At 38.5% G+C, this 23,858-nt stretch overlaps 1 protein-coding gene across 2 annotated transcripts in view; it reads left to right on the forward strand.

Moving 5' to 3' along the window:
• Positions 1–23,858, forward strand: part of PIK3C3 (phosphatidylinositol 3-kinase catalytic subunit type 3) — a 119,269-nt gene that overhangs the window by 25,210 nt on the left and 70,201 nt on the right. For both annotated transcript variants that reach the window (XM_045187699.3, XM_024580679.4), the window contains exons 5-9: positions 11,109–11,195; positions 13,571–13,666; positions 17,163–17,234; positions 20,614–20,718; positions 21,328–21,420. In XM_045187699.3, coding sequence (XP_045043634.1) covers positions 11,109–11,195; positions 13,571–13,666; positions 17,163–17,234; positions 20,614–20,718; positions 21,328–21,420 — 453 coding nt within the window. The remainder of the gene's footprint in view (positions 1–11,108; positions 11,196–13,570; positions 13,667–17,162; positions 17,235–20,613; positions 20,719–21,327; positions 21,421–23,858) is intronic.

Consider the following 23,858-nt stretch of genomic DNA (forward strand, 5'->3'; position numbering starts at 1 on the left):
TTGTGAGTTCGTTTTCATTTGTTTCCAGGAAGTTTTTGATTTCTTCCCTAATCTCGTTCTTGACCCATTCATTGTTTAATAGCATGCTATTCAGTCTCCATGTTTTTGAGTGTTTTGGGTTTTTACCCTTGGGGTTGGTTTCTAGTTTCAGACCCTTGTGGTCAGAGAAGATGCTTGATATGATTTCAATTTTCTTGAATTTGTTGAGGCTTGCTTTGTGTCCTATCATGTGGTCTATCTTTGAAAAAGTTCCATGGACACTTGAAAAGAATGTGTATTTTGCTTCTTTGGGATGAAAAGCTCTGTATATATCAGTTAAGTCCATTTCCTCTAGGGTATTGTTAAGTGACACAATATCTTTGTTGATCTTTTGTTTGGAAGACCTGTCCATTTTTGATAGTGGGGTGTTAAAATCCCCTACTATAATTGTGTTGCTGTCAATATCTTTCTTGAAATCCTCCAAGATTTTCTTTATGTATTTGGGTGCTCCTATGTTGGGTGCATATATATTTATAATGTTTATGTCTTCTTGGTGGATTCTTGCTTTGAGTATTATGAAGTGACCTTCTGGGTCTCTCTTTATGGCCCTTCTTTGGAAGTCTATTTTGTCTGATATGAGTATTGCTACCCCTGCTTTTTTTTCCTGTCCGTTTGCTTGGAAAATTTGTTTCCAGCCCTTCACTTTCAGTCTGTGTAAGTCTTTTGTCCTGAGATGGGTTTCTTGTAGGCAGCATATGTGTGGGTCATGTTTTCTTATCCATTCAGCTGTTCTATGTCTTTTGATTGGAGCATTTAATCCATTTACGTTTAAGGTTATTATCGATAGGTAGTTATTCATTGCCAATATTTCCTACCTGTGTTCCTCTGTCTTTCTCTTTTCCTTCCTTTCCTTAAAGCAGTCCCTTTAGCATCTCTTGCAGAGCTGGTTTGGTGGAGCTGCATTCTTTTAGACTTCTTTTGTCTGGGAAACTCTTTATTTGGTCTTCTATCTTGATTGAGAGCCTTGCTGGGTAAAGTAGTCTTGGTTGCAGGCCTCTGGTTCTCAGTACTTGGAATATTTTTTGCCATTCTCTTCTGGCTTGGAGTGTTTCCATTGAGAAGTCAGTTGCTAACCTTATTGGGGCTCCCTTGTATGTTACTTCCTTTTTCTCCCTTGCTGCCTTTAAGATCCTCTCTTTGTCTTGGAAATTTGCCATTTTAATTATGATGTGTCTTGCAGTGGGTCTCTTTGGGTTCCTCTTGTTTGGGACTCTCTGTGATTCCTGGATTTGGGTGACTTTTTCTCTTCTCAGGTTAGGGAAATTTTCCATCATTACTTTTTCAAACAGGTTTTCTATCCCTTGCTCTTCTTCTTCTCCTTCTGGTATTCCTATTATACAGATATTGTTACGTTTCATGTTGTCCTGCATTTCCCTTATTGCCTCTTCATTCTTTCTGAGCCTCTTTTCCTTTTCTTGCTCCTTCTGGGTGTTTTTTTCTACTTTATCCTCCAGCTCGCTGATCCGATCCTCTGCTTCGTCAAGTCTGCTTTTAATTCCTTCTACTGTGTTCTTCAATTCAGAAATTGTATTCTTCATTTCCTCTTGGCTCTTGTTGATATTTTCTATTTCCTTTTTCATGTTGATATAGTTTGCAGTGAGTTCATTGTAGTTTCCTTGTAGTTTCTGGTAGTTCTCTTTGAGCTCAGAGAGCTCAGTGAGCTTCCTGATGACCATTGCTTTGAACTCAGTATCTGATAGTTGACTTGCCTCTTTTTCGGTTAGTATTCTTTCTGAGACTTCCTCCTTTCCTTTCATTTGGGAATTGTTTCTTTGTCTTCCCATTGTTTGTGAGGCTCTTCTTGTTGGCCTCTGCTTCTTAAATTGCTTTGTTCTGACTCCCTGGATTTATGATATGAACTTCTATGGTAGAATGCCAATGGGATTCGGTGGTGCTGTCTCCTTACTCTCCTGTGCTCACTGGTCTTGAGCTGACGTTTATGTGTTTAACACGGTCTAACTCTAGTCTTTTCAGCACTCCAGGTTTTGTTGTCTCACCTGTGGGAAGAAGAGAAAAGGGGGGGAGAAAGAAAAGAAAAGGAAAAAAAAACCCACAAAAAAAACCCAAAACAAAGATGGGAAGGAGGGAAAAAGGAAATAGGAAAGGAGGAAAGGAAGGAAGGAGGGAAGAAGGAATAAAGAAAGATCGGAGGCAAGATAAGAAGGAATTTTAACAAAAATTAAAACATAGAAATAGATAAAAGAAGGCAGGAAGAAGACATAATAATGGTAAAGGATGGGAGGAAGAAGGAATGAAAAAAAAGAAAAAAAGAGAGAGGAAGAAGGAATTCAGGGGGAAAGGAAAAAAAAAGAAAAAGAAAAAAAAAAAAAGGATAAAAAAAAAAAATCTTCTGTTGGCTTTAAACCGGTCAGGTTATTTCTGCTGGTGTCCTGTCTGTGCAACGGGAGGGGATGGTTGGAAGGATTGGTTTCACTTTTCTCCCTTCCTGGGTCACACTCTTCGCTGTTTTGTAGGTGTGGTCCCTGGCAGTCAATCAGGCCGTTGATCAGCCAATCCAGCAGCTTTGTTCTTGGGACACGCAAGCAGCGGCTCCAGCCGCTTTGGCTTGTGACGCGTGCGCGCGCAGCAGGGGAATCCAGCCGCTTTGGGTTGTGACGCTATTTTGTGCGCTGAGCGCGCAGCCGGCCGACCAATCGAGTCGCCCGGGCTTGGGACACTGGCGCGCAGGCGGCAGGTTCAGCCGCCTTGGCGTTAGGACCCTCGCCAGCAGCTTTGTGTTTGGAAAACGCGCACCCAGCCGGCCCTGCGCTTGGTGAGCGCGCAACCCGCCGAGCCTGAGGTTCTATGCTTGGGGGCCGTTCCAGCCTCACTGGGCTTGAGTCTCTCGGGCGGACGGGGCCACCCTGGGACTGAATCACGCGGCACTCGGTTCCGAGGTTTTGGGCCTGTGGGTGGAGCAGCTAGCCTCAGCTCCAAATGATCTCGGAGGTTTCAGGTGTGGGCGCCCCTCCCGGGTTTCACGTATGGGCCCCGTTCGCTAATCTGCGCGCGCGCGCACGTGCGACCAGACCTCAGGTGAGCGCAGTCACTCAGTTGCTGCCCATCCCCCGCTCGCAGTCCAGGGGCGGAGGGGGGAGGGGCGCCAGGGGCCTCGGTTACTACCGAGAGTTCTCTAACTAGCCCCTGAGTGTCTCTATTTTCTTTTTCTTTTTGAGAAATTCCTCCTTTTCAAGCTCCCCTGGTCCAATCAAGCACCTTTGCTGCTCACAGCGCACCCTGGCCCTCTCCCAAGACTCCTGCAGGAGCCCCTGCACCAGGGCTGGCGCTTCTGCCGCCCTTGTACCGCGCGTTCCCGGGTCCCGGGGACCTTATTGTCCTTGAGCACTCTTCTTACCGTCAGATCTTTCAGTGTCCTCTATCTTTGGTCTCTGATCTTCGTATATGCTGGAATACTGTTGGCTGTTCGCTCTGCTCCTCAGATCAGCTAGGTATTTCCCTGGCGCTGAGGGGAAGTGGATTCCGCTCCCACCTATGTTGCCGCCATCTTCCCCGAAGGACTCTCTCTTGACATTATCTTTCTAGTTGCGGGATCACTTGAATATGCTAGCCACACCACATCTTTTGAGTAAACATTGACAAATTATCTTGATCACTAACAATTTTTTAAAACTGAGAGTAAGGTAACAAGAAACTTTTTTTGCCACATAATTTAGTGAGGTGGGATTGAGACTCTTAGAGTTAAATTATTGTATAGTACTATTTGACCTGCTGAAACATTTGCCCTTAAAGAAAATACTTTGCACTGAATGCATTGCATTGAATGAGTACTTGTCTTGAGGCATTAATTAGAGAAGTTCGAGATTTTTATTTTTAGTATGTGGACAAGTCCTCTCACTCTCCACCATCATCACCTGCTATATGTAGAAGGCACGCTTCTAAATGTTGGAAACAAAGTATATTACCAGGTTGATACTGTCATTATTATTAGTTACGTTATGAGAAATAATAACTGTAATGATAATCACCTTGCATGTATAAATTGCTTTAATACCTATAAAACCCTTTAGCGTAGATTGAGAACTAAAATGGAGAAATGGTTAAAATCATGGCTTTGGAGACCATTTTTCATTCCAGTTGTGTCTCTTGTTTAAATGTGAAAAATGTGAAGAATCATTTAATTTATATGGTTCTTCAGTTGGATCTATCTGAAGGGCCTTGGAAGAAATAATTTGAGAGCAGTTAGGTTAGTAACTGGTTTTCATTTCAGATGGTGAAGTTATATTAATCAAATGAGTTTTTATTTTTTGAGTTTTTATTATGAGATAACTTTAGTTAGTGTATCTTAATAAATGCTGACTTTGATGGTTTTCTCAATAGAGATTTTTGCACAATGAATTGTTTTTCAAAGAGCTTTAGTGTTTAAATAAGATTATTTTTTCTCATTACAAAGATAGTGTACATCTTCTACCATGGTAGGAGCTTGTTAAAGCACAAAAACTATAAAAATCACCTCTGACCCTTTACTCAGAAATAACCATCATTAATGTTTTAATTGACATGCTTTCAGCAAATTAATATGTGTGTTATAGTGAATGTATTTGTAGATATTTTTAAATTGGGGCCATGTTGTGTGTGTTTAATTGAATCCTGCTTTCACACTTAATGGGGTCGCAAAATTGTTTCAGGTCATGTAGGATACAGCAGATCCTCAAATGATGTCATTTCCTTGTAATGTTGATTAGATGCCATGGAAACTTAACTCTTGTTTATATCAATTCGCCTATAGTAAAGTTGGTTTTGTTACAGATCACGTCACTTAAAGTCACCAAACCTATCAAGAATGGTAAGTGAGGAGTTACTGTACTAATACAACATGTTTGTAAAAGACTTCAGGATTTTGCATAGCATAGATATGCCATAATTCATTTCATCACTCTTTGGTGGTTGGATATTCAAAATATTTGCATCCTGTGCTTGGTAGAGCTGTTAATCACTTTACATTTTCAATTGGATTGAAAATTAAAAAAATGAGACTTGGTTCTTTTGAGTTGTTTTTAGATAACTTATTTGACTTGCTCATATACTATATAAAGAAATTATCAGACATAGTTTTATAAGTTGTATGTGGGTGCTTTAAATGAGAATCTAACTTTTGTATATATCTCTGAGTTTTTGTATTCATAAGTTATATTTTTATCTTTTCACAGCTAGATAACTAAACTTCTTAAGCAATTATACCATCAGTTAATAAGCAAACAAAACGAACCCACCTTTCACAGCATCTGTGAACTTGGGCCACATTATCTGACATTGTTTGGTAAATACATGGTCATTGATGTCTTTTGTAAAGACAAAGTAGCATATGAATATGGAAGAAACTGGCTAAGGAGAATTTGTAAAGCAAAAGTCATTTCTTTTCAGTTTCACTTACCTCTCTACAGATTTCTGGGCAGACTTGAAGTGGTCAACATTGATTTTTTCAGTGTTCCTCACCCTCTCCTTTACCCCTTCAGGCTTTTTAAGTGCAATGTCTACTATAAAGAAAAATTTAGATCCTGAGGACCTCAAAAAAGTTGATTACCAGTAAGCATCTCATGTATGTATAGAACTTCCAACTTGCCACCTTTGGAGAGAACTTGATTTATTTAGTTAAATGTTTACTGAGGTCTGTTATGCTGATCTCTCTTTAATGCCTGGGCACGTCATGCTGACAGACAAGGTCTTTCCTCTGCCTGGAAGATTTCATCCTGTATGTTTGGCTGATTCCTTATCCTTTAAGTCTCCGCTCAAATGTTGCCTGCTGAGAGACCTTCCCAAGACCCCTGTTAATTTCTGTCCCAGCGCTCTGTGGACTACTTTCATACTGTTTCACTTTTAGTGACTCGTTTAGGTATTCAGCATGAAAATGGCTTAGCCCCTCCTAATTTTAAGTTTTGTGAGGGCAGGCCACCTCCTTTTAACGTTCTTGATTATCCAGAGCACAGGACCTGACGGACGTTTGAAACTTACAAGAACTATTACATATTTGTGTTGAGAGTACAGGCATACCTTGGAGATATTGCAGGTTCGATTCTAGACCACTGCCATAAAGACAGTTTGTTTTTTATTTTTTGCTGGAGAAGAGTTTTGCCTTCAGTTTGTGAAAACCCACAACATCTGAATTACATAAAGTGAAGTGCAATGAATTGAGACGTGTCTCCTTGTAAATACTAGGGAAAAGTGACCAATGGCATAGTGGTTCTTTTTCCAGCTTCCTGTTTTCAGTATCACTCCCTCTCCTTCCCTCTCCCATCAGTTCCTCCAGGCTCTTGAGCAGAAATTCCAAATGCACAAACACTCGTTTTCCATTCTATTACCCTTCCATATTAAAAGGATTTTCAGTAAATACAAGTATTCATTGAATAAATAAATGCTAGATTCTGTCAACCATTCCTAGCTCTAGCACTCAAGAACCTTATATCCAGTAGGACAGATATGAATAAGGAGCAATGAATTGTGAGGCCTGGTGATCATGGAAATCTCTGTTCCCAGGGGTCACTGGTTTGACATCTGTTTGCCCTGCTGTTCTTAGTCTATATACAGTGTAGCAAGTTGGTCTACTTGTAATTCTGACCATGGTACTTGTTTTGAACACCTACTAATATGAAACATTTTCCTCAAGCACATATTTCCGTCCTCCCATTAAATCTGACAATACATGATTGTGTCTCAGCCATTTGCCTGGGCATGTTGTTATTTGGTTCTTACAGATTATTCTAGTTAAGTAGCTTTCAAAACCCCTTGCTGTTTAGTTCTTAGAGAAGTTAGAGCTCAGTAACTATGTTACTATTTCTGTTACAGTGGGCTTCTCTTCCAAGCTCCACATGGCTCCTTAAAAAGAGAGAATGACACTGTCACTGATTGACCCAATTTCTTCCTGGGGTGGGCACCTTAGTGAGGATTATTTCTTCACATGCAAGTTGAAACAGATTGTACTAGTTTTACCCTGCTATTTAACAAAATGCAGATTTTCTCTTTTGAAAGATCTAGGTCACTGACATTTCAGACCCGAAAGGAAATATGTAAAAGTTCATTTTTGGTCTTTATTATCCATAGACATTCCCAGCCTGGAGAGAACTAGAAGCTGCTCTGGACTGGTGAACACACCCCAGTCTGTCTGCAGTGTCGTCAGCACCATAGGAGGTGAAGTGACATAGACTATGGGCTGATTATACTGGCTGCTAATAACTTACACAGTGCTTCAGTGAAATGTTAATATATTTTAGTAAAATATTTTCATCCAATATGTAATTATTTAATCGGCATTAATTCATAAAAGTGAAAGCCTTTATGGTTTGAAGAACTGAAAAGGGTGGTGGGAGTGGAGTGTGTCAGATGGAGAATTGTAGGAGATTATTTTGGAGAGGAAGGCAAAGACCAATCATTTAGGAATTATGATAGCTAATTCTAGACTTTCCCTGCTGACCAAAGGCCAGCTAAGAGATGACTTTGCCAGCTCCAGAGTCCATTCTCTTTGCCCTTTTGCAATTGAGCAATCAGCAGTATTGTATGCTTGGACTTCCCAGTAAGTACATGCTCTGCTTAGTCTCCAAAGATGGTCCTCAATGAAACATGCCTCCTGATACGTCATTCTGTATTTGATCTTCACTAGCCTTGCAACTCATTTTAACCACTATGGTGCAGCTGAAGTGATGCTGTGCCTGTTTTAGGCCTAACCCTTAAGAGAGCTTGACAGGTTCTGGTTTTGCACTTTTGGGAACTATAGGCCACCATGACAGAAGTCCCACTACTATGCTGGAAAGACCCCTTGGACAGGGAGCAACACAGAGAGTACGAGCAGAAAGAGAAAGGCCCACTATCCTGGTTTCCCAGCTGAGCCCACACTTTTCCACAAAGGTGTCAGTAACGTGAGTAAAGCTTCAGTCACCAAGTGACAGCAGTTTTGTGAGAGACTGTTATATCAGTAGGAAAAAATGCCCCTCCGCAAATAACCTCATGACTTCTCCAAGAACCGGGAGAAATAATGAAATGAATGTTGTTTTGAGGCACTGAGGTTTGGAGTGCTTTATTACACAGTAGTAGGTAAATAGCACAGGTGGCTAGGGGACATTTTGAGTGGTAACTCTCCAGTTCTGCAGAAATTATAAAATTAATTCAAGCAGAGAAATACCTAGAAATTCTGCTCTTAGTCTCCAGAGTCTGGTGCAGGAGGCAGATTCGTAAACAGTCATAGCATAAGGCCTACCTCTCATTTTGCAGCTGATTTTGCATTCAGCTGTGCTGTACTGGTCTTTCCCCACCAGGGTTTGTTGATTTTCCTTTCTTTTTGGTTGCAGTATTTTATAGTGTGTGTTTACTACAGTTTACTTAACAGTGCCCACTGTTGATGGACATTTACGTTCTCTTATGTATAAATTTTCAGAAGTACAAGTAATAACGCATAAACGTGAATGTACCTAGGATCATTTAAACTCCTCCAAAGTGGCTTCACCAGTTTATGGTACTACTGTCCTGACCATACGTTCCTTGGTTGCTATTAATAAGGTTGAGGACGGCCCTCTTTAGCTTTCATATAGGAGAGCTGGAAATACGGTATATAGGAAGTAATATATATTAGGAACAAACATGAATTCTGGAGCAAGCGAAGTGACTTTTTTTAAGCATGTTTAGGTGGCAAATTGTGGACATTTAACGTTTTTTAAAAATTGTTTCTGTTTAAGAAGACATAATGATGAGTTACTGACCCAGTTTGTCTAATTCTGATATGTGTAGGGTTCTGTTTGTGTATGGGAGTGCATCACATGCGAAGGTGACGTAACCATTGTGGGGCAGTTTCAGGTTCACAGCAGTGTAAGAGGAAGGTGCAGAGATTTCCCATATACCTTCTGCCCCCGGGTGTGCATAGCTTCCCCTACTTTCCACATTCCCCACCAGAGGGTACACTGGTTCCAGTCGATGAGCCCACACTGACACAGCATTGTCACCCCATGGCCCCTGTTTACTCCAGGGCTCTCTGCTTGTGTTGTACATTCTGTGGGCTTAGACACATGTGTGATGACACGTGTCCATCATCATGGTGTTGTTCAGAGTAATTTTATGGTCCTGAAAATGTTCTGTGCTTCCCCTGTTCAGCCTTCCTTCCCCGATTAACCCTGAGCTACCAGTTATCTTTTTATTGCTTCTATGGTTTTATCTTTTTCAGAATGTCATAGAGTTGGAATCATACAGTATATAGCTTTTCCAGATAAGTGGGATTCTTTCACTTAGTAATATGCATTTAAAGTTCCTCCATGGCTTTTCTTTTTTTCTTCTTTTTTTGTTTTCCTCCATGTCTTTTCGTGGCTTGATAGCTTATTTCATTTACTGCTGAATAATATTCCATTGTCTGGATGGACCACGGTTTATCCATTCATCGACTGAAGGACATCTTAGTTGTTTCCAAGTTTTTGCAATTATGGACAGAGTTGCTATAAACATTTATATGTAGGCTTTTGTGTGGACAGAATTTTTCAGCTCATTTGTATAAATATCAAGGAGCACAATGCCTGGATTGTATAGTAAGATTGTGTTTAGTTTTGTAGGAAACCGTCACAAAATAGTTGTACCATTTTACATTCCTATCAGCAACTAAGGAGAGTTTCTATTGTCCTACACCTCACCTGCATTTGGTGTTGCCAGTAGTTCAGCTTTTGGCCATTCTGATAGGTGTTTCGGGACATCTTGTTTTAATCTGCATTTGTCTGAATCATAGGATGTGGAATTTCCCTATGCGTGTTTGTCATCTGTATATCTTTTTTCGTGAGTTGTCTATTAAGGGCCCATTATTTAATCTAGTTATGATTATTGAGTTTTAATGGTTCTTTGTATGTTTTAGATAGCAGTCCTTTATTAAATATGTCTTTTGCAAATATTTTCTTTCATCAGCGGCTTGTCTTAATCTCTTGGCAGTGTCTTTTACAGAGCAAAAGTTTTTAATTTTAATGAAGTCCAACTTAATCAATGATTTCTTTCACAGATCATGTCTGTGGTATTGCATCTAAAAAGTCATCACCATATCCAAAGTCATCTAGGTTTTCTTCTCTGTTATCTTATTGGAGTTTTATAGTTTTGCATTATGCATTTAGGTCTATGGTGCATTTTTAGTTAGTTTTTGAAGGGTGTAAGTTCTGTTTTTTGATTCTTTTTTCTTCTGTGTGGGTGTCTAGTTAGTCCATTTGTTGAAGACTGTCTTTGCTCCCACTGTATTATCTCCGCTTTGTCAAAGATCAGTTGGCTGTATTTGTGTCGGTCTATTTCCAGAATATTTATTCTGTTCCATTAATATATTTTTCTGTTCTTTTGCCAGTGCCAGATTGTCTAGATTATCATAGCTTTATAATAACTCTCGATTTTGGGTAGTGTAACCCCTCCAGTTTTGTTCTTTTCCTTCAATGTTTTGTTGACTGTTCCGGATATTTTGCCTCTCCATATACATTTTAAAATCATGTTGTTATCTACAAAATAACTTGCTGGGATTTTCATTGAGATTACGTTAAATCTATAGATCACGTTGGGACAAAATGAAATCTCAGCAATCTTGGGTCTTCCTATCCATGAACTGGAATGTCTCTCCATTTGTTGAGGTTTTTCATTTTATTTTTCAGAGTCTTGTAGTTTTCCTCATATAGATCTTTCACATATTTTGTTAGATATATACCAATTTTATTTTTCTGGGTGTTAATATAAATAATGCTTTAAAAATAATGGTTTTATTGAGATGCCATTTACATCATTTATATACCTCTATGTTTTTAATTTCTAACTCCATTTGTTTATTGCTGGTACACGGGAAGGTAGTATACTTTTGTATATTAACCTTGTATTCTGCAACCTTGCTATAATTGCTGTTAGTTCTAGAAGGGTGTTTTTTAATATTCTTTCATATTTTCTACATAGACGATCATGTCATCTGTGAGCAAAGACAATTTTATTTCTTTCCTCCTAGTCTCTCTCATTATATTAGCTAGTTCTTTCTGTATGATGCTGAAAGGGAATGATGGGCATCACTATTGCCCCCTCCTTTCTGTGAGATCTGTGTTAAAATTTTCTTCGTTATATTTGTTCTGCAGCTCACCAAAGCTCATCGACAAGGACACATGGTGAAAGTGGATTGGCTGGACAGACTGACATTCAGAGAAATTGAAATGATAAATGAGGTGGGTTGTATCCCCTTTTTTAAAAAGATTTTATTTATTTATTTATTTATTTTTAGAGAGAGGGAGGGGAGGGAGAAAGAGAGGGAAGGAAACATAGATGTGTGAGAGAAACATGGATCAGGTGCCTCTTGGATGCCCCTAACCAGGGACCTGGCCTGCTACGCAGACATGTGCCCAGACCAGGGATCAAACCGGCGACCTTTCGTTTTGCAGGTCACCCAGTCCACTGAGCCACACTGGTTAGGACTCCCTTTTTCCCCTTAATTTCAGAATATTTTTTCTCAAGTATCTAAATCAAGAATTGTTTATTGCCAGGTATCTCACAAATGTGATGTTTTTGGGATGGCGTGTAGTTTAGGGAGTTCTGTGCTAATAAGTGGAAAACTTGGGATATCTACCTTTCTTTTATCTTAATGTTATGTCCACCTAAAGAAGTAGGTGAGGAATATTATAAGTGTACTAAATATATAAGTGAAACCCCTGGGAGTTTGATGCCTCACCTGTGTGTTCTCTCTCCCTGCATATGGCAGCTCATGTTCAAGTTCAAATCAATATTAGATAAATCTATCAACAGTGCTACCTCTTCACTTCAGTTACCTTAAATCACCTTTAGTAACTCCTCTCCCTGATGAAGATACTTCTTATGTCCGGCATATAGGACTCTGCACCTTTAATAAAGTTTCATGGTTCAAGTATTTGATTTATTTCTTGATCCTATGTATTAGTCTAGAATATAGTTAATTAAAGGATGACTTTAGTGAACCTTTCTAAAAGTTAGAACATAGTTTTTTCCCCCTGTTTTATGTATTTACACTGAAATACTAGTTGTTTGACCTAATATTTGGCATCTAAAGAACATAAATAACAATTATATTAATCACATTAGGAAAGAGGATTATCAATTTTGTGATATGCCTAACTTATAGAGACCACCACAGATCACTGTTTTTTAAAAAGTTTTGAGGAGATGTAGAGAGAAATTATTTTATTTTTAATGAACACTTGTAAATGTTACGTTCTGATGTTCTTTTTTTAAAAAACAAGTTAGTGGTGTTCAATACCATTGATACTCGATACGAATACTGGGCTTCTTTCCTAAGTTTGTTTATAGCACATTCTCATTTTCAAACTGGAAGAAAAATTTCCTGTTCTGAATTTGTATAATAGTCACATTCTAAAAACAGTTTAATCAGAATGCTTTATTATTTTTTTTTCTTTAACTTAGGTTCCCATGGGATAGAAAAAGTAATGTTAGGGCTTACTTTGCCCAGTCTTTCCCATCCTCCCCCTGCCAGCTCCTTAAAAGACAGGACACCGTTATTTACTGTGATAGACTATAATATGCTTTATAAAGCTGAACAACTTACGTGACCTCTTTGGACTTTTCTGTGGTTTTATACATGTAGATTTTAAAAAGTTTGGGTCAAGACTAACCATCCTTTTAGATTTCTTTTGATTTTCACTTTATTAACATAGTATTTGTTGTGTTTTTTTTTTTTTAAGGGATAATTATATACACAGAATCAGAATCAACATTTTTTTTTTTTTTTTTTAATGTTGAAGAGGAAGTAACTGTTTCCCAGGATATTTAAAAACCCGGCCTGGGTGGTGTTGCTCAGTGGATTGAGCACCAGCCTGCAAACCAAAAGGTCTATAATTTGATTCCCAGTCAAGGGCACATGCCTGGGTTATGGGCCAGGTTCCTAGTTGGGTCGTAGGAGAGGCAACCGATTCAATGTATCTCTCACACATTGATGTTTCTCTCCCTCCCTTCCCTTCTCTCTAAGAGTAAATAAATAAAATCTTTAAAAAAACTAATTAAAATTTTACTAATGACTGCACGTAATCTCAACACCATTTATAAACTGTGAAAAACTTAAAAAGGTTTTATCTGTTAAGCTTAAAAGGCCTTAGTACTTAGTTTCAAACTTTGTTTTAGTTTTTATCACACTTAAATTAATTGTTATACTTATATTAATCATATGGCTTAAGGGTGAGCTGTTCTTAAAATTGTTAAAGTACAAAACATTTTTATTTTTGAAATTAAATAGTTCTCATGCAATGTATATAAAAATACTATCAAGATTTTATGTAATAAAATGCAAACTTCTGAATAAACCAACAATGTCATTACGTTTTAGGAGGAATTATTAGTGACTAGTAGACACTACTGGATGAAAGAATAGGGCTGTATATAATAAGATAGTAGAGCTGTATAAAACAGTGCATTTATAATCATGAAATGAAAATGTGTTACATTTTAACTTGTACCTGATAGGTCCATGTGTAACTGAATTGGGAATAATGATACATACTTATCCTTTAAGAGAATATTAAAGATGATTGTTTTTCATAAAAATCCTCTTCTTTTTCAGAGTGAAAAACGAAGTTCAAATTTCATGTACTTGATGGTTGAGTTTCGATGTGTCAAGTGTGATGATAAGGAGTATGGTATTGTTTATTATGAAAAGGTATTTGCCTTGGAACTGGTATGGTCTCTAAAGTAGAGGAGAGGGGAAACGTTCGAAAAAATTGCTGCTGTTCCTGTTTCGATGAATTATTTGGCTGTAGGAGAGAGTCAGACAGCTGTCATCAGCAGCTGTTTATGAATGCACAAATCCAGTCACATAGCTACAACAATATTACAAAAGCCAGTCATTCGTAGAATGTAGTTCTGGGTTACAGAATGTGCAAGATTCTAAAATTTTTTTTAATTTTTCTGAAAATTGGCAGGAAGGATATTAAAGCAATAACTTTAGTAACAGTTAAATTTCGTTTGAAAAATAAAAAGAGGGAATCTTATTTTTTAAGTGGTAAGCCATTGAAAGTTAAGGATTGTTTATTTGAGTATATATGAGGAGGTCTGTCTAGAAAGTATCCAGCCATGTACTTTGAAAAACAGACATTTATTGAAGAAGATACAAGAAATATTGTTCATAAGACAATGATGCCTCAGTCCCCTTCAAAGTAGGCACCTTGGGACCTCACACAGTTCTCCCAATTGCCATTTGCTGCCCCATAGTATTTTCTTGAATCTCATCGATGGTCTGAAATCTCTTCCCTTTCAAAGGTGATTTCAGCTTTTGGAAAAGCCGGAAGTCGCAGGGTGGCATATCTGGGCTGTAGGGGTGTGAATCACCTGGGTGATTTGATGTTTTGCCAAAAAACTCTGCATGAGATGTGATGCACAAGCAGGCACATTGTCATGATGAAGCTGCCAATCACCAGTTGCCCATAGCTGCAGCCTTCCGAATCATCTGAATAGTTTTCATGGAGGAATGTTCAAGGTTAACAGAAAATTTGATGCAGATTCATTGCTCTACTTGCTCATTTTTAATGCCACAACCACACAGTACACATGCTCACTCACTGGCATCTACCACTCCCACTGACTAGTATGGTGAAGTCGTCATTGTTCATGCATGTGCATTCCAGTCCACTCTCCTTGACTGCCAGGTTACATTGATGTCATGCAGATGTTCTCACTATATTAACAATGGTTGGACTTTTTCTGGACAGGCTAATAAAATATACATGTATACATGTACAGAATTGAAATTTTATGTGTGACCCGAATATATGTATGCTTATGAAAGACTTCACAAATCTGCATTTATTTATATAGTATGTACAGAATTAAGAAAATTATGTCATCAGGTTAAGTAATAACATATGTAGTTCTGGATTTCCACTGGTTTGCTCATTATGCTAAAGAAGAGTGGTGAATGCTTGACGTGTCTGTCACTACTAGAAAAATATCCGTGCCTTAAATACTTGCTGAAGTATTTAAGTACGACAAATAATTATATGCATAGTTCAAAACGGTAAACCAGGTACCTGCTATTTTTGTAGAAATACTTAGACAAGTGCTGAAATCAGCGCGAATGAGGACAGACTTTGAGTCGTGGCGTAATAGAATAGTATATTCTCTAGCGTATTGCTAAGCTTAAATGTAGTCTATTTGTTCATTAGAAGCAGCACTTTTAAATCACATTTTAACTTTAGTGTTATTTGTTAGAGTTGTCACAAGTGATTTTAAAATATATTTATATCTATAAATTATTACTTGAAGGATGTTTTCATAATGGAAGTATAGGGTTTGTACAGTTAATTTATGATCACTTTTCTGGTATTTTTCAAGTTAATTTTCATATTTTTCCCTTGAGCTTATATCACTTCCTTTTTTAGTAAAAGATAAGGAAACATTAATTTCTTTCAGCTTTTTTATTTTATAACTGATATTTCCTGGTGAAAAAAGGAGCTAGAAAGATAGACTAACATTGTTTATTGATTTATTCGAATTTGTGACATGGGTGATTCAAAAGATGAAAAGCCAGGTGTGAGAAAGTGAGGCTAAGGTAGTCTTCCCAGAGCCCAGGGTCTGGGTAACCCTCTTCCTGGTGGGGAATTGGACCCATGCGGGGTATGGTAGGAGCTGGAGCATGAAGCTGAGGCAGCACCTGTCAAACCACTGCCCAAAGCAGAGAGAAAGGAAGACTGGTTATTAGGAAAATAACACTATAAAGAAAGGGAAATGTAGGTGAGTGAAATTTTGTCACCAATACATTTTAATAAAATTGCTTTACATTTTATACCATATGTAATTTCATGAAAAGCAATAGTCCCTGCACATATGGAGGTTATATTGCAAAAACATGCTAATGGTGGTGATAATTTATAACATTGAAGATGTGAAGGATCTTTCAAAAGACACTTCTGGTAATAAATGAAATAATAACAGAATAGAAATTAGAAGGATTTCAAGTGTTTTTGAAAAGGTTCTTGCCCCCTTTCTAGTGCTTCTTGAGCAATTGCCCATAAATTAATGCCTGTGTACCTCCCCTGTCATATTCCCACTTAGTGTAAAGGTTGCTAGACCAGTGTATTGAATCTAATGGAAACAGACTTTCTTGTCACCTGTCTTTTGTGACAGATAGCCTTAGTGAAGATTACTTGTCACAGTGGGGCTGATGAATGTGTTTCCTGTTGTTGTGACTGAGAATCAGCCTGTTAAACAGCAGCTGTGGGAATTTGTGGTTTTCTCTAAGACGCAATTACTGCACTAAAGTCGAGTCACAGTGCTTCCCCTCTTTCAGTCTCTCTTGGTGTTGTTGCACGTATCTAAACTTGAAAATATAGTAGCGTTTGGAAATTGACAGAAGAGCTTGATTCTAGGTGTACAGTTATGAGGAAATGAATTTCGACCATAATTAGTTTAGCCTTTTCTGGTGTGTATGCAGTGACATTTTATTATGCAGAATTACCTTTCTTGCCTGAATTGGATAAAAATAAAAGTCACCATTCTTCAAAAATGATAACACCAACAAAATAAGACAGCTTTATTTCTTAAGAAATGATAGACTGATTCTCAGTATTCAAATTTGCATGGTGTTGAATAGATACCTCCCTGAGGAGCAATGTTTCTGAGTCTCTAAGCTGGGTATAAACTTAAGTAACATTAACCCCATACTTAAAATTCTGCTTCTGTGAGTGGAGCTCAGTTGTAACAGTTACCAGCATCAGTTTGAAGTTACCAACATCCACTTAATAGTTTTTGCAAGTGATGTAACTTACTCATTGTAACATAATTTAATTGGTTCTGTGGTTTCTTATTCTAAGTTTAACAATTAGGACATACTATTTTTGACCTACTGTCATTATAAACACAGTTTAATAAAAGACAAAAACCATCTGCTGATTTCCAGACCTCATATCTCTAAAATTATATTATAAATCTTTATTGTCAGATTTTATTTTTCTTAAAATATTTCATCAGCAATAAAAGGTAAAAAGTAATGTATTCTAAAATATAGTTGAAAGATTAATTTGTGAAAGGAAGATGTTGGTTAAACAGAACTAAAAAACATTGGGGTATACATTGTCATGTGTTGTTTCTTACCAGTGGGTTCAATTTTAACTCATTCGTCTATTTATTTATTTATTTTAACTTATTGCACTGTACCCCAGGATGGCGATGAATCCTCTCCAATTTTAACGAGCTTTGAGATAGTGAAGGTCCCTGACCCTCAGATGTCTATGGTGAGTTACTGTCAGATCACTCCGGGGTGATTATTACTTAGATCGGTATCTCGCACTTTCCTGTTAAAAACTGGATCTGTGAAGTACCTCGGCTATCTAAAGGTGATTTATAAATCCACTTCAGCTATCCGAATGCAGCTCAGATGGGATTTTTACAAGAAGTATTCACAGGTAGGAACAAGGTCAGGGCAGTGCTGTGAGGGGAAGCCACTTTATTCGGGTTACTGAGAGAGTGGGGGAGGGTGGTCACGAGGTGAGCACTGGGGGGCAGGTCTAGGCACGCCCCAGCGTCACCGCGTGTTTGCTTCCATACTGCTGCAGTGAGGCGAACGCCGCAATGAAGCAAGTCGTGCGGACTTTTTGGTTCCCCACCTCTGCTGGCTTCAGACTTTTCTTCTACAGCTTCCTCACCTCTTTTGGCCTTCATAGGATCGAAGAGAGTTAGGGCCTTGCTCTGGATTAGACTTTGGTGTAAGGAAATGTTGTGGCTGGTGTGATCTTCTGTCCAGTCCACAAAACCTCTATACCAGCAATAAGGCTGTTACCGCTTTCTTATCATTTGTGTGTTCACTCTAGTAGCCCTTTTAATAATATTTTTCAAGAACTTTCCCTTCACATTCACAGCTTAGCTAACTGGTGTAAGATGCCTAGCTTTTGGCCTCTCTCAGCTTTCAACATGCCTTCCTCACTAAGCTTAATCTTTTCTAGCTTTTGATTTAAAGTGAGATGTGTGACTCTTCTTTTCATTTAAACACTTAGAGGCCTTTGTATGGTTATTAATTGGCCTAATTTCAATATTGTTGTGCTGCGGGGAAGAGGGAGGCCCGAGGAGAGGGTGAGACGGGGAGCAGCTGCTCAGAGGGGCAGTCAGAACACACACATTTATCACTGAAGTTCACTGTCTTACATGTGTGGGTTTGTGGTCTCCCAAAGCAATTGCAACAGTAGCATCAGACATCACTGACCACAGACCATCATAACAAATATAATAGTAGTGAAAAGTATGAAATATTGCAAGAATTACCAAAATGGAACACAGAGGCACAAAATAGGTAGATGCTATTGGAAGATGGTGCCTACGGACTCACTCGACTCAGGGTTGCTACAAACCTTTAATTAGTTAAAAAATGCAATATCTGGGAAATTCAATGAAGTGAAAATGCCTGCATTTGAAAGATTGTCATCATACATAAGGGGAATTAGTTTATACCAGGATGTGATAGGATCAGTGGATGAAAATTCTGGGGAGACTGGGTTACCTGCAAAATACGGAGGGTCATTGTAGTTATTAGAAGGGTTCAGTTTGCATTGTGATGTCTCAGATGACTTCAAGACACCTCCCTGTCGAATTTGTGAGATGGCGGCTCTTTCATGGATGCGAAGAGTAAGAATTCCGGGGGGGGAATCCTGTAACAGCCTAGTAGATACGATGCTGTTCATACTTAGAACTTACTCGCATCGCTCTGAACCATTTCGTTCTTACTTTCATGCATTTCTAATCAGATTAGTTACCTTTCTAATTAGGCCAAAGTAGGTTAAAGGAGCACTTTGGAAGATTGAAAACACGATGACAGGTAAATATAGATCGTTGAGGCCGAGAGGTAATGGCTGATGACCTGACATCAGAAGAGAAGATAGATAGGGAAAGAGAGTATAAAAGGTTAGGGGGGAAAAAAGCTCACTTTTGGGAATCCTTTATGGACAAGCACCCTAAATACCTTCAAGGAGCCTATTGACAACACAATAAAATGGAGTCAATATATCTAATTTTGAAACTGAATTTTCATTATAAAATCACATTATATTTTGCATCCTGGATAGTTGAAACACATGAGTGGAGGTACCCTGTGGTTACCTTCAAAATGGCCGAGAGCAAACAAGTTTTGCCAGACTGGCATCATAGGTACCGCATTTGTATCGCTCCTGCCTAGATGTCAGGTGGGTGAGATGTCTATATATCGAGTGTGTTCTTTCCCAAAGAAAATGCTCAACAGTTTACAGCTTAAACATTGTAGATGATGTAATTTTAAAACAAAGAACTAGGGCTTCTGTTAATTTTTTTTTTTATTTTTAAATGAAGCAAGCAGACACAAAAGAGAAGTTTTTTTTTTTTTAAAAAAAGCAAACTACTCTCCTCACCCTCTGTGCTCAGAAAAGTCAGATCAGTTTGAAGCCACGATTACTTCCTAAATAGAGGAGTGTATTTTGACATAGTAACTTGGAGTGCCGCTGAGCCGGTGTGCCAGGTGTCAAACAGAGCAGACGGTGAAACTTCTGTAATTTCGGGTGTGGTGCTTGCACACGCACGGACAGGTTGGTGGAGCCGATTGAAAAGCCCAGAAGTAGATCTCAGTAGACAGGAGTGTATGAAGGTTAGTATACGATGAAAGTGGCATTCCCTTCCTGAAGCATAGTGCTGGGGAACTGATTGGTCATTTGGAAAAGATAAAATTAAATCAGATCCATACTTCATACATCCCATTCATGAGGAAAAATTCCAAATAAATCAGGGGTTTAAATGTTAGACATGAAACTGTACTGGTACTTTACCCTTGGTGTAGGGAAGAAAACTTTCTAATGATGGCTCAAAGTCCAGAGGCAGGAAAAGATAGGATTAATAAATTTGCATGAAAAAAATAAACTGCATAGCAAAAACACCAAAAACACAGTCAAAAGACAACTGATAAACTGGGAGAAACTCTGTGACTTACATCACAGAAAAAGGGGTGCATATTTAATATGTGAAGAACTATTAAATACTAAAGAACAAAGGTCCCAAAAAGCCCATTGAAAATTAGGTAAAAGATACGAACAGACAATTCGCAAATGCAAAAATAAGATAAAAAGTCTCTTAAGCAAAGACGGTATGTTAAAACAAATTATTTTGGTCATAGGCAAAGTAGTCCACACCAAGTAAGCATTTTTAATTAACTACGGGTACTGTCCCTGCCTTCGAGTTACCACTGGGAGCGAAACCGCTGAGATGGTGGCACTAGGACGCGTCACAAGGCGTCAGCAGCGATTGGAAGAGGGAATGCTTTAGCCTGGGCTGTCAGGGAAGTTCTTGGAGAGAAGGCGGTGTTTGGAGAGAGGGTATGAAAACCCTCGACTGCCTGGAGAATGGGGCAGGTGTTTTAAAGAGCCGGAACGGCACGTGCACAGTGCGGCACTAGTGACGTGGGAAGCGAGCTTTGTTTCCTCCTCCCAGATAGGTGATGTACTTTCAAAACACAGGAGACTAGAGTTGTAACCAAAATAAAATACTTAGTATGATAAAATGATCGTAGGTAACTCTTCACTTTTCTATTTCTAGCTGGCTATTGTAACGAACTTTTGGTGACGTTTACATTGTTGATTAATATTTTTAAATAATTAATAGGAGAACTTGGTTGAGAGCAAACATCACAAGCTTGCCCGGAGTTTAAGAAGTGGACCTTCTGACCATGATCTCAAACCTAATGCTGCCACAAGAGATCAACTAAATGTAAGAATTTATAAAATAGTAATGTAAAAATAATTAAATGGGTATTTGGGTTACAGTTGTGATACTACTTCACTTAAATGTGATTCACATTTTTTCCCCCAATTTAATGAACCCAAAGTGATTTCAAACGTTTCAGATTTCTGTAGTGTTGTTATTTGGGGGCTTTCAGTAAGTGTGTTTGTCCTGCAGACAGATGGGGCGCCCCTAGAACTGGCCCCGGGCACATTGCCCGAGGGAGGCCTTGGTGTGCACAGCCGGCCGCTGTGCAGGCTGACTCCACAGGAGAGACGTCTGTCGTTCGGACTTTCCCTGTTTGTGGGGGAGGCTGCGGTTATTTTGGCTTAATTAAATTAGCTCTGTTGCTATATACTTTCATACAGAGTTTGACTTTTTCATCTTCTCTTTTTCTCCCCTTTACAACCTAGTAATAATCCTTTTTGGGCCGATAGGAACAGTCATTTAAGTCATACTCGGCTGCATGCACATTCTTCTTGGCTCTATAGTAGTCCTGTAATAGAAGTGTTTAAATAAATGAAAAACGTTAGGTGAAGTGGAAGTATACAGGAAGAATGTTTGACCAAAGTAGTTCTGTTTTTTTCTTTGTTGCAGATCATTGTGAGTTATCCACCAACCAAGCAACTTACATATGAAGAACAAGATCTTGTTTGGAAGTTTAGATATTACCTTACTAACCAAGAAAAAGTAAGTTTCTTGAATGTTCACATAATCAAATTATTGACCAGCTTTGCTGCTGATGAATAAGATGAGGCAACACTGCGATGGAAATAAAGAATTCTTGTCACAGAACAATATATATGATGCTCCATTTAAAAAAATTACAGAGATAGCCACACAAAGGCACATGTACCTCTTGTTGATGTGTAGGCGGCACCTGAAAGGTTAGGTCAGAGAGACGTGGGTTTAGTTTCTGGCAGTACACCTTATTACTAGGCAAGGTGAGGCAAAGGGCTTTGGAAACTTGGTTTCCTCAATTTTCCGATGGCAAAATCTTCCTTCACAGGTGAGATAATACAGGTGAATAACCTGGCCGAAGAGTAGGTACAGAGTAAATGTTGATTTGCTTTTTTCTGCTCATCTCTTTGAGCCTGGGTTCGCTAGCAAAATATGTACATCATTACAGGAAATACGGAATTCTGGAGGAGTGTGACTAGAGAGAATATGAAGAATGTAATTTGAAATTTGTAAATTGAGTTGGTAGAGTGACGGCCCGCTTGAAGTGCAGGATGAGGCTAGGTCAGAACTAGACATTAGCTTTCCATAATGAAACCGTGGACTTAGGTAAAGTCTCTGGAGAGGCTGAATGATGATGAGGGAGTCAGCACTAGGCTTGAGTCTGCAAACTTGGTTTTGATTCTTAGTACTGCCACCAAGAAGCTTTTTACTGCAGGCAGATCATTTCACCTGTCTAAGCTTTAATTTCCTCATGTATAATGAGTTGATTAAGTGATAGTGAATATTAAGTTTCTTCCACTTCTTAAAATAGTTTGTAAATTCTTAGAACATTTCAAGGTTCAAGGACTAACTCTAAACTTTAGTACTAATAGTCAGTGTCTATTAAATAGCCGTTTATGCCAGGGATCTTCATCCCCCACAACCACCCCCCTGTTTAGGTGTTACTGCTGCTGGTCTGCAGATGAGAACAGTTGCGTCTGAGATTAAGGAACCTGTGCAGAATCACAAAGCTTATCAGTGCTGCTCCTTGATGTGCTCACATTTATGAGTTAGAATGAAGGTAGTCAGCGAACACAGAAAAGAGGATTGGAGAGAAAATATTTGCATATTTGCAGCATTGTGCACATGCCTTAGCAGGAATTATGAAATGCATTGGGGGCAAAACAGAGAAGCACAAGGAAAATTAATATCTGTCAAAAAGCTATTCTGTATTTATGGGAGAATGAATATGTTTTACAATGTCATAAGATGGTCTTTAGCTGCTTTAACTTGTTTTTCTGAAACAATAGTATTTTCGTAATTTCAAAAGTAAAGATAAAAATCCAGTGGCAGCTCATCTTCGCTCTTCAGCTTTTCCTCTTTGTGTTTTATTGAGGCCTTTGAAAATCCACTGTAGTTGAATCATCTTCATTCTCTTTATATCCATAATAGGAATGAGAGAAGAATCTTAAATTTACGACAGCTTTGAGTGTTGTTCTCTCCATCCCAAAAAAGGAAATAGTCATTAGTAGAATCACAGGGTTGTGATTTTGTGTTAAAAATTTTTGATTTAGTATACGATACTCTGTTAAATGAAGAATAACGTTGGTCACAGAAATTGTATCTTAAATGCAGCACAGTCTTGTCTAAAATACACAGCAAGAAATTGAATTGAACTGTGAGGATGTATAGGCTCAAGAAGCATAGAATAGATTTACAGAGCAGAACTGCCTTAGATAGAAAGGCTTACAAGAAAAATTGTTTGTTTAAAAAGTAGTCACTTCCCACTGAAATTCAATTACTCCTAGGTATGTGCAAAAGAAAGAAAATGCTCAAGTGATATTAAGTGTGTGGCAAGTTTCATTTAACTAGTTGATTTCAACTTTTCAGAAAGTGGGTGATGAAACTTCAATTCTCAGGACATATTACAGGGCTCTTGTGATCGCCTGGGTCTAGTGAACAGTATTTGTTAATATTTGGGAAGTACGTTTCAATATATTGGCCTTGATGCGACCAGAGAAGTTATTCACACAGCCACATTTGTATCTTTGTAATAATTTTAAATGGGTCTTGTAGAAAACAAATGCACTTGGACCCCGGTCCCTTAATTTATTTGTCCAAGTGTCAGTTTCCCAGGAACAGTGCTTTAGGTTATAGTTGGCACTTGGGCCCTGAGGCTTAAAAAGATTTTCTGGAGAGAAAGCTGTGCTCATAAAACAGATTGGTGGAAATTGCTTTTTCCAAAGTTTTACTTATTTATTTTTTAATTAAATTTGGCCTTTCCACCTATTTTTTTCTAAATGACTGTGTGTCAGGGCTTGCTGGCAAACACAGCCTTCACACTGTGGATGAAAACTCTCCACATGGAGTTTAAACTAGGTGTTGCACCTAGAAAGTTCACAGTAATACCTTTGTCCAACAAAACCAGTACAATTTATGGAGTATTTTAAAATTTATGGTCCATAGCA

Source organism: Desmodus rotundus, chromosome 10 (genome assembly GCF_022682495.2).
Source record: "Desmodus rotundus isolate HL8 chromosome 10, HLdesRot8A.1, whole genome shotgun sequence".
In the NCBI taxonomy this organism is placed as follows: Eukaryota; Metazoa; Chordata; class Mammalia; order Chiroptera; family Phyllostomidae; genus Desmodus; species Desmodus rotundus.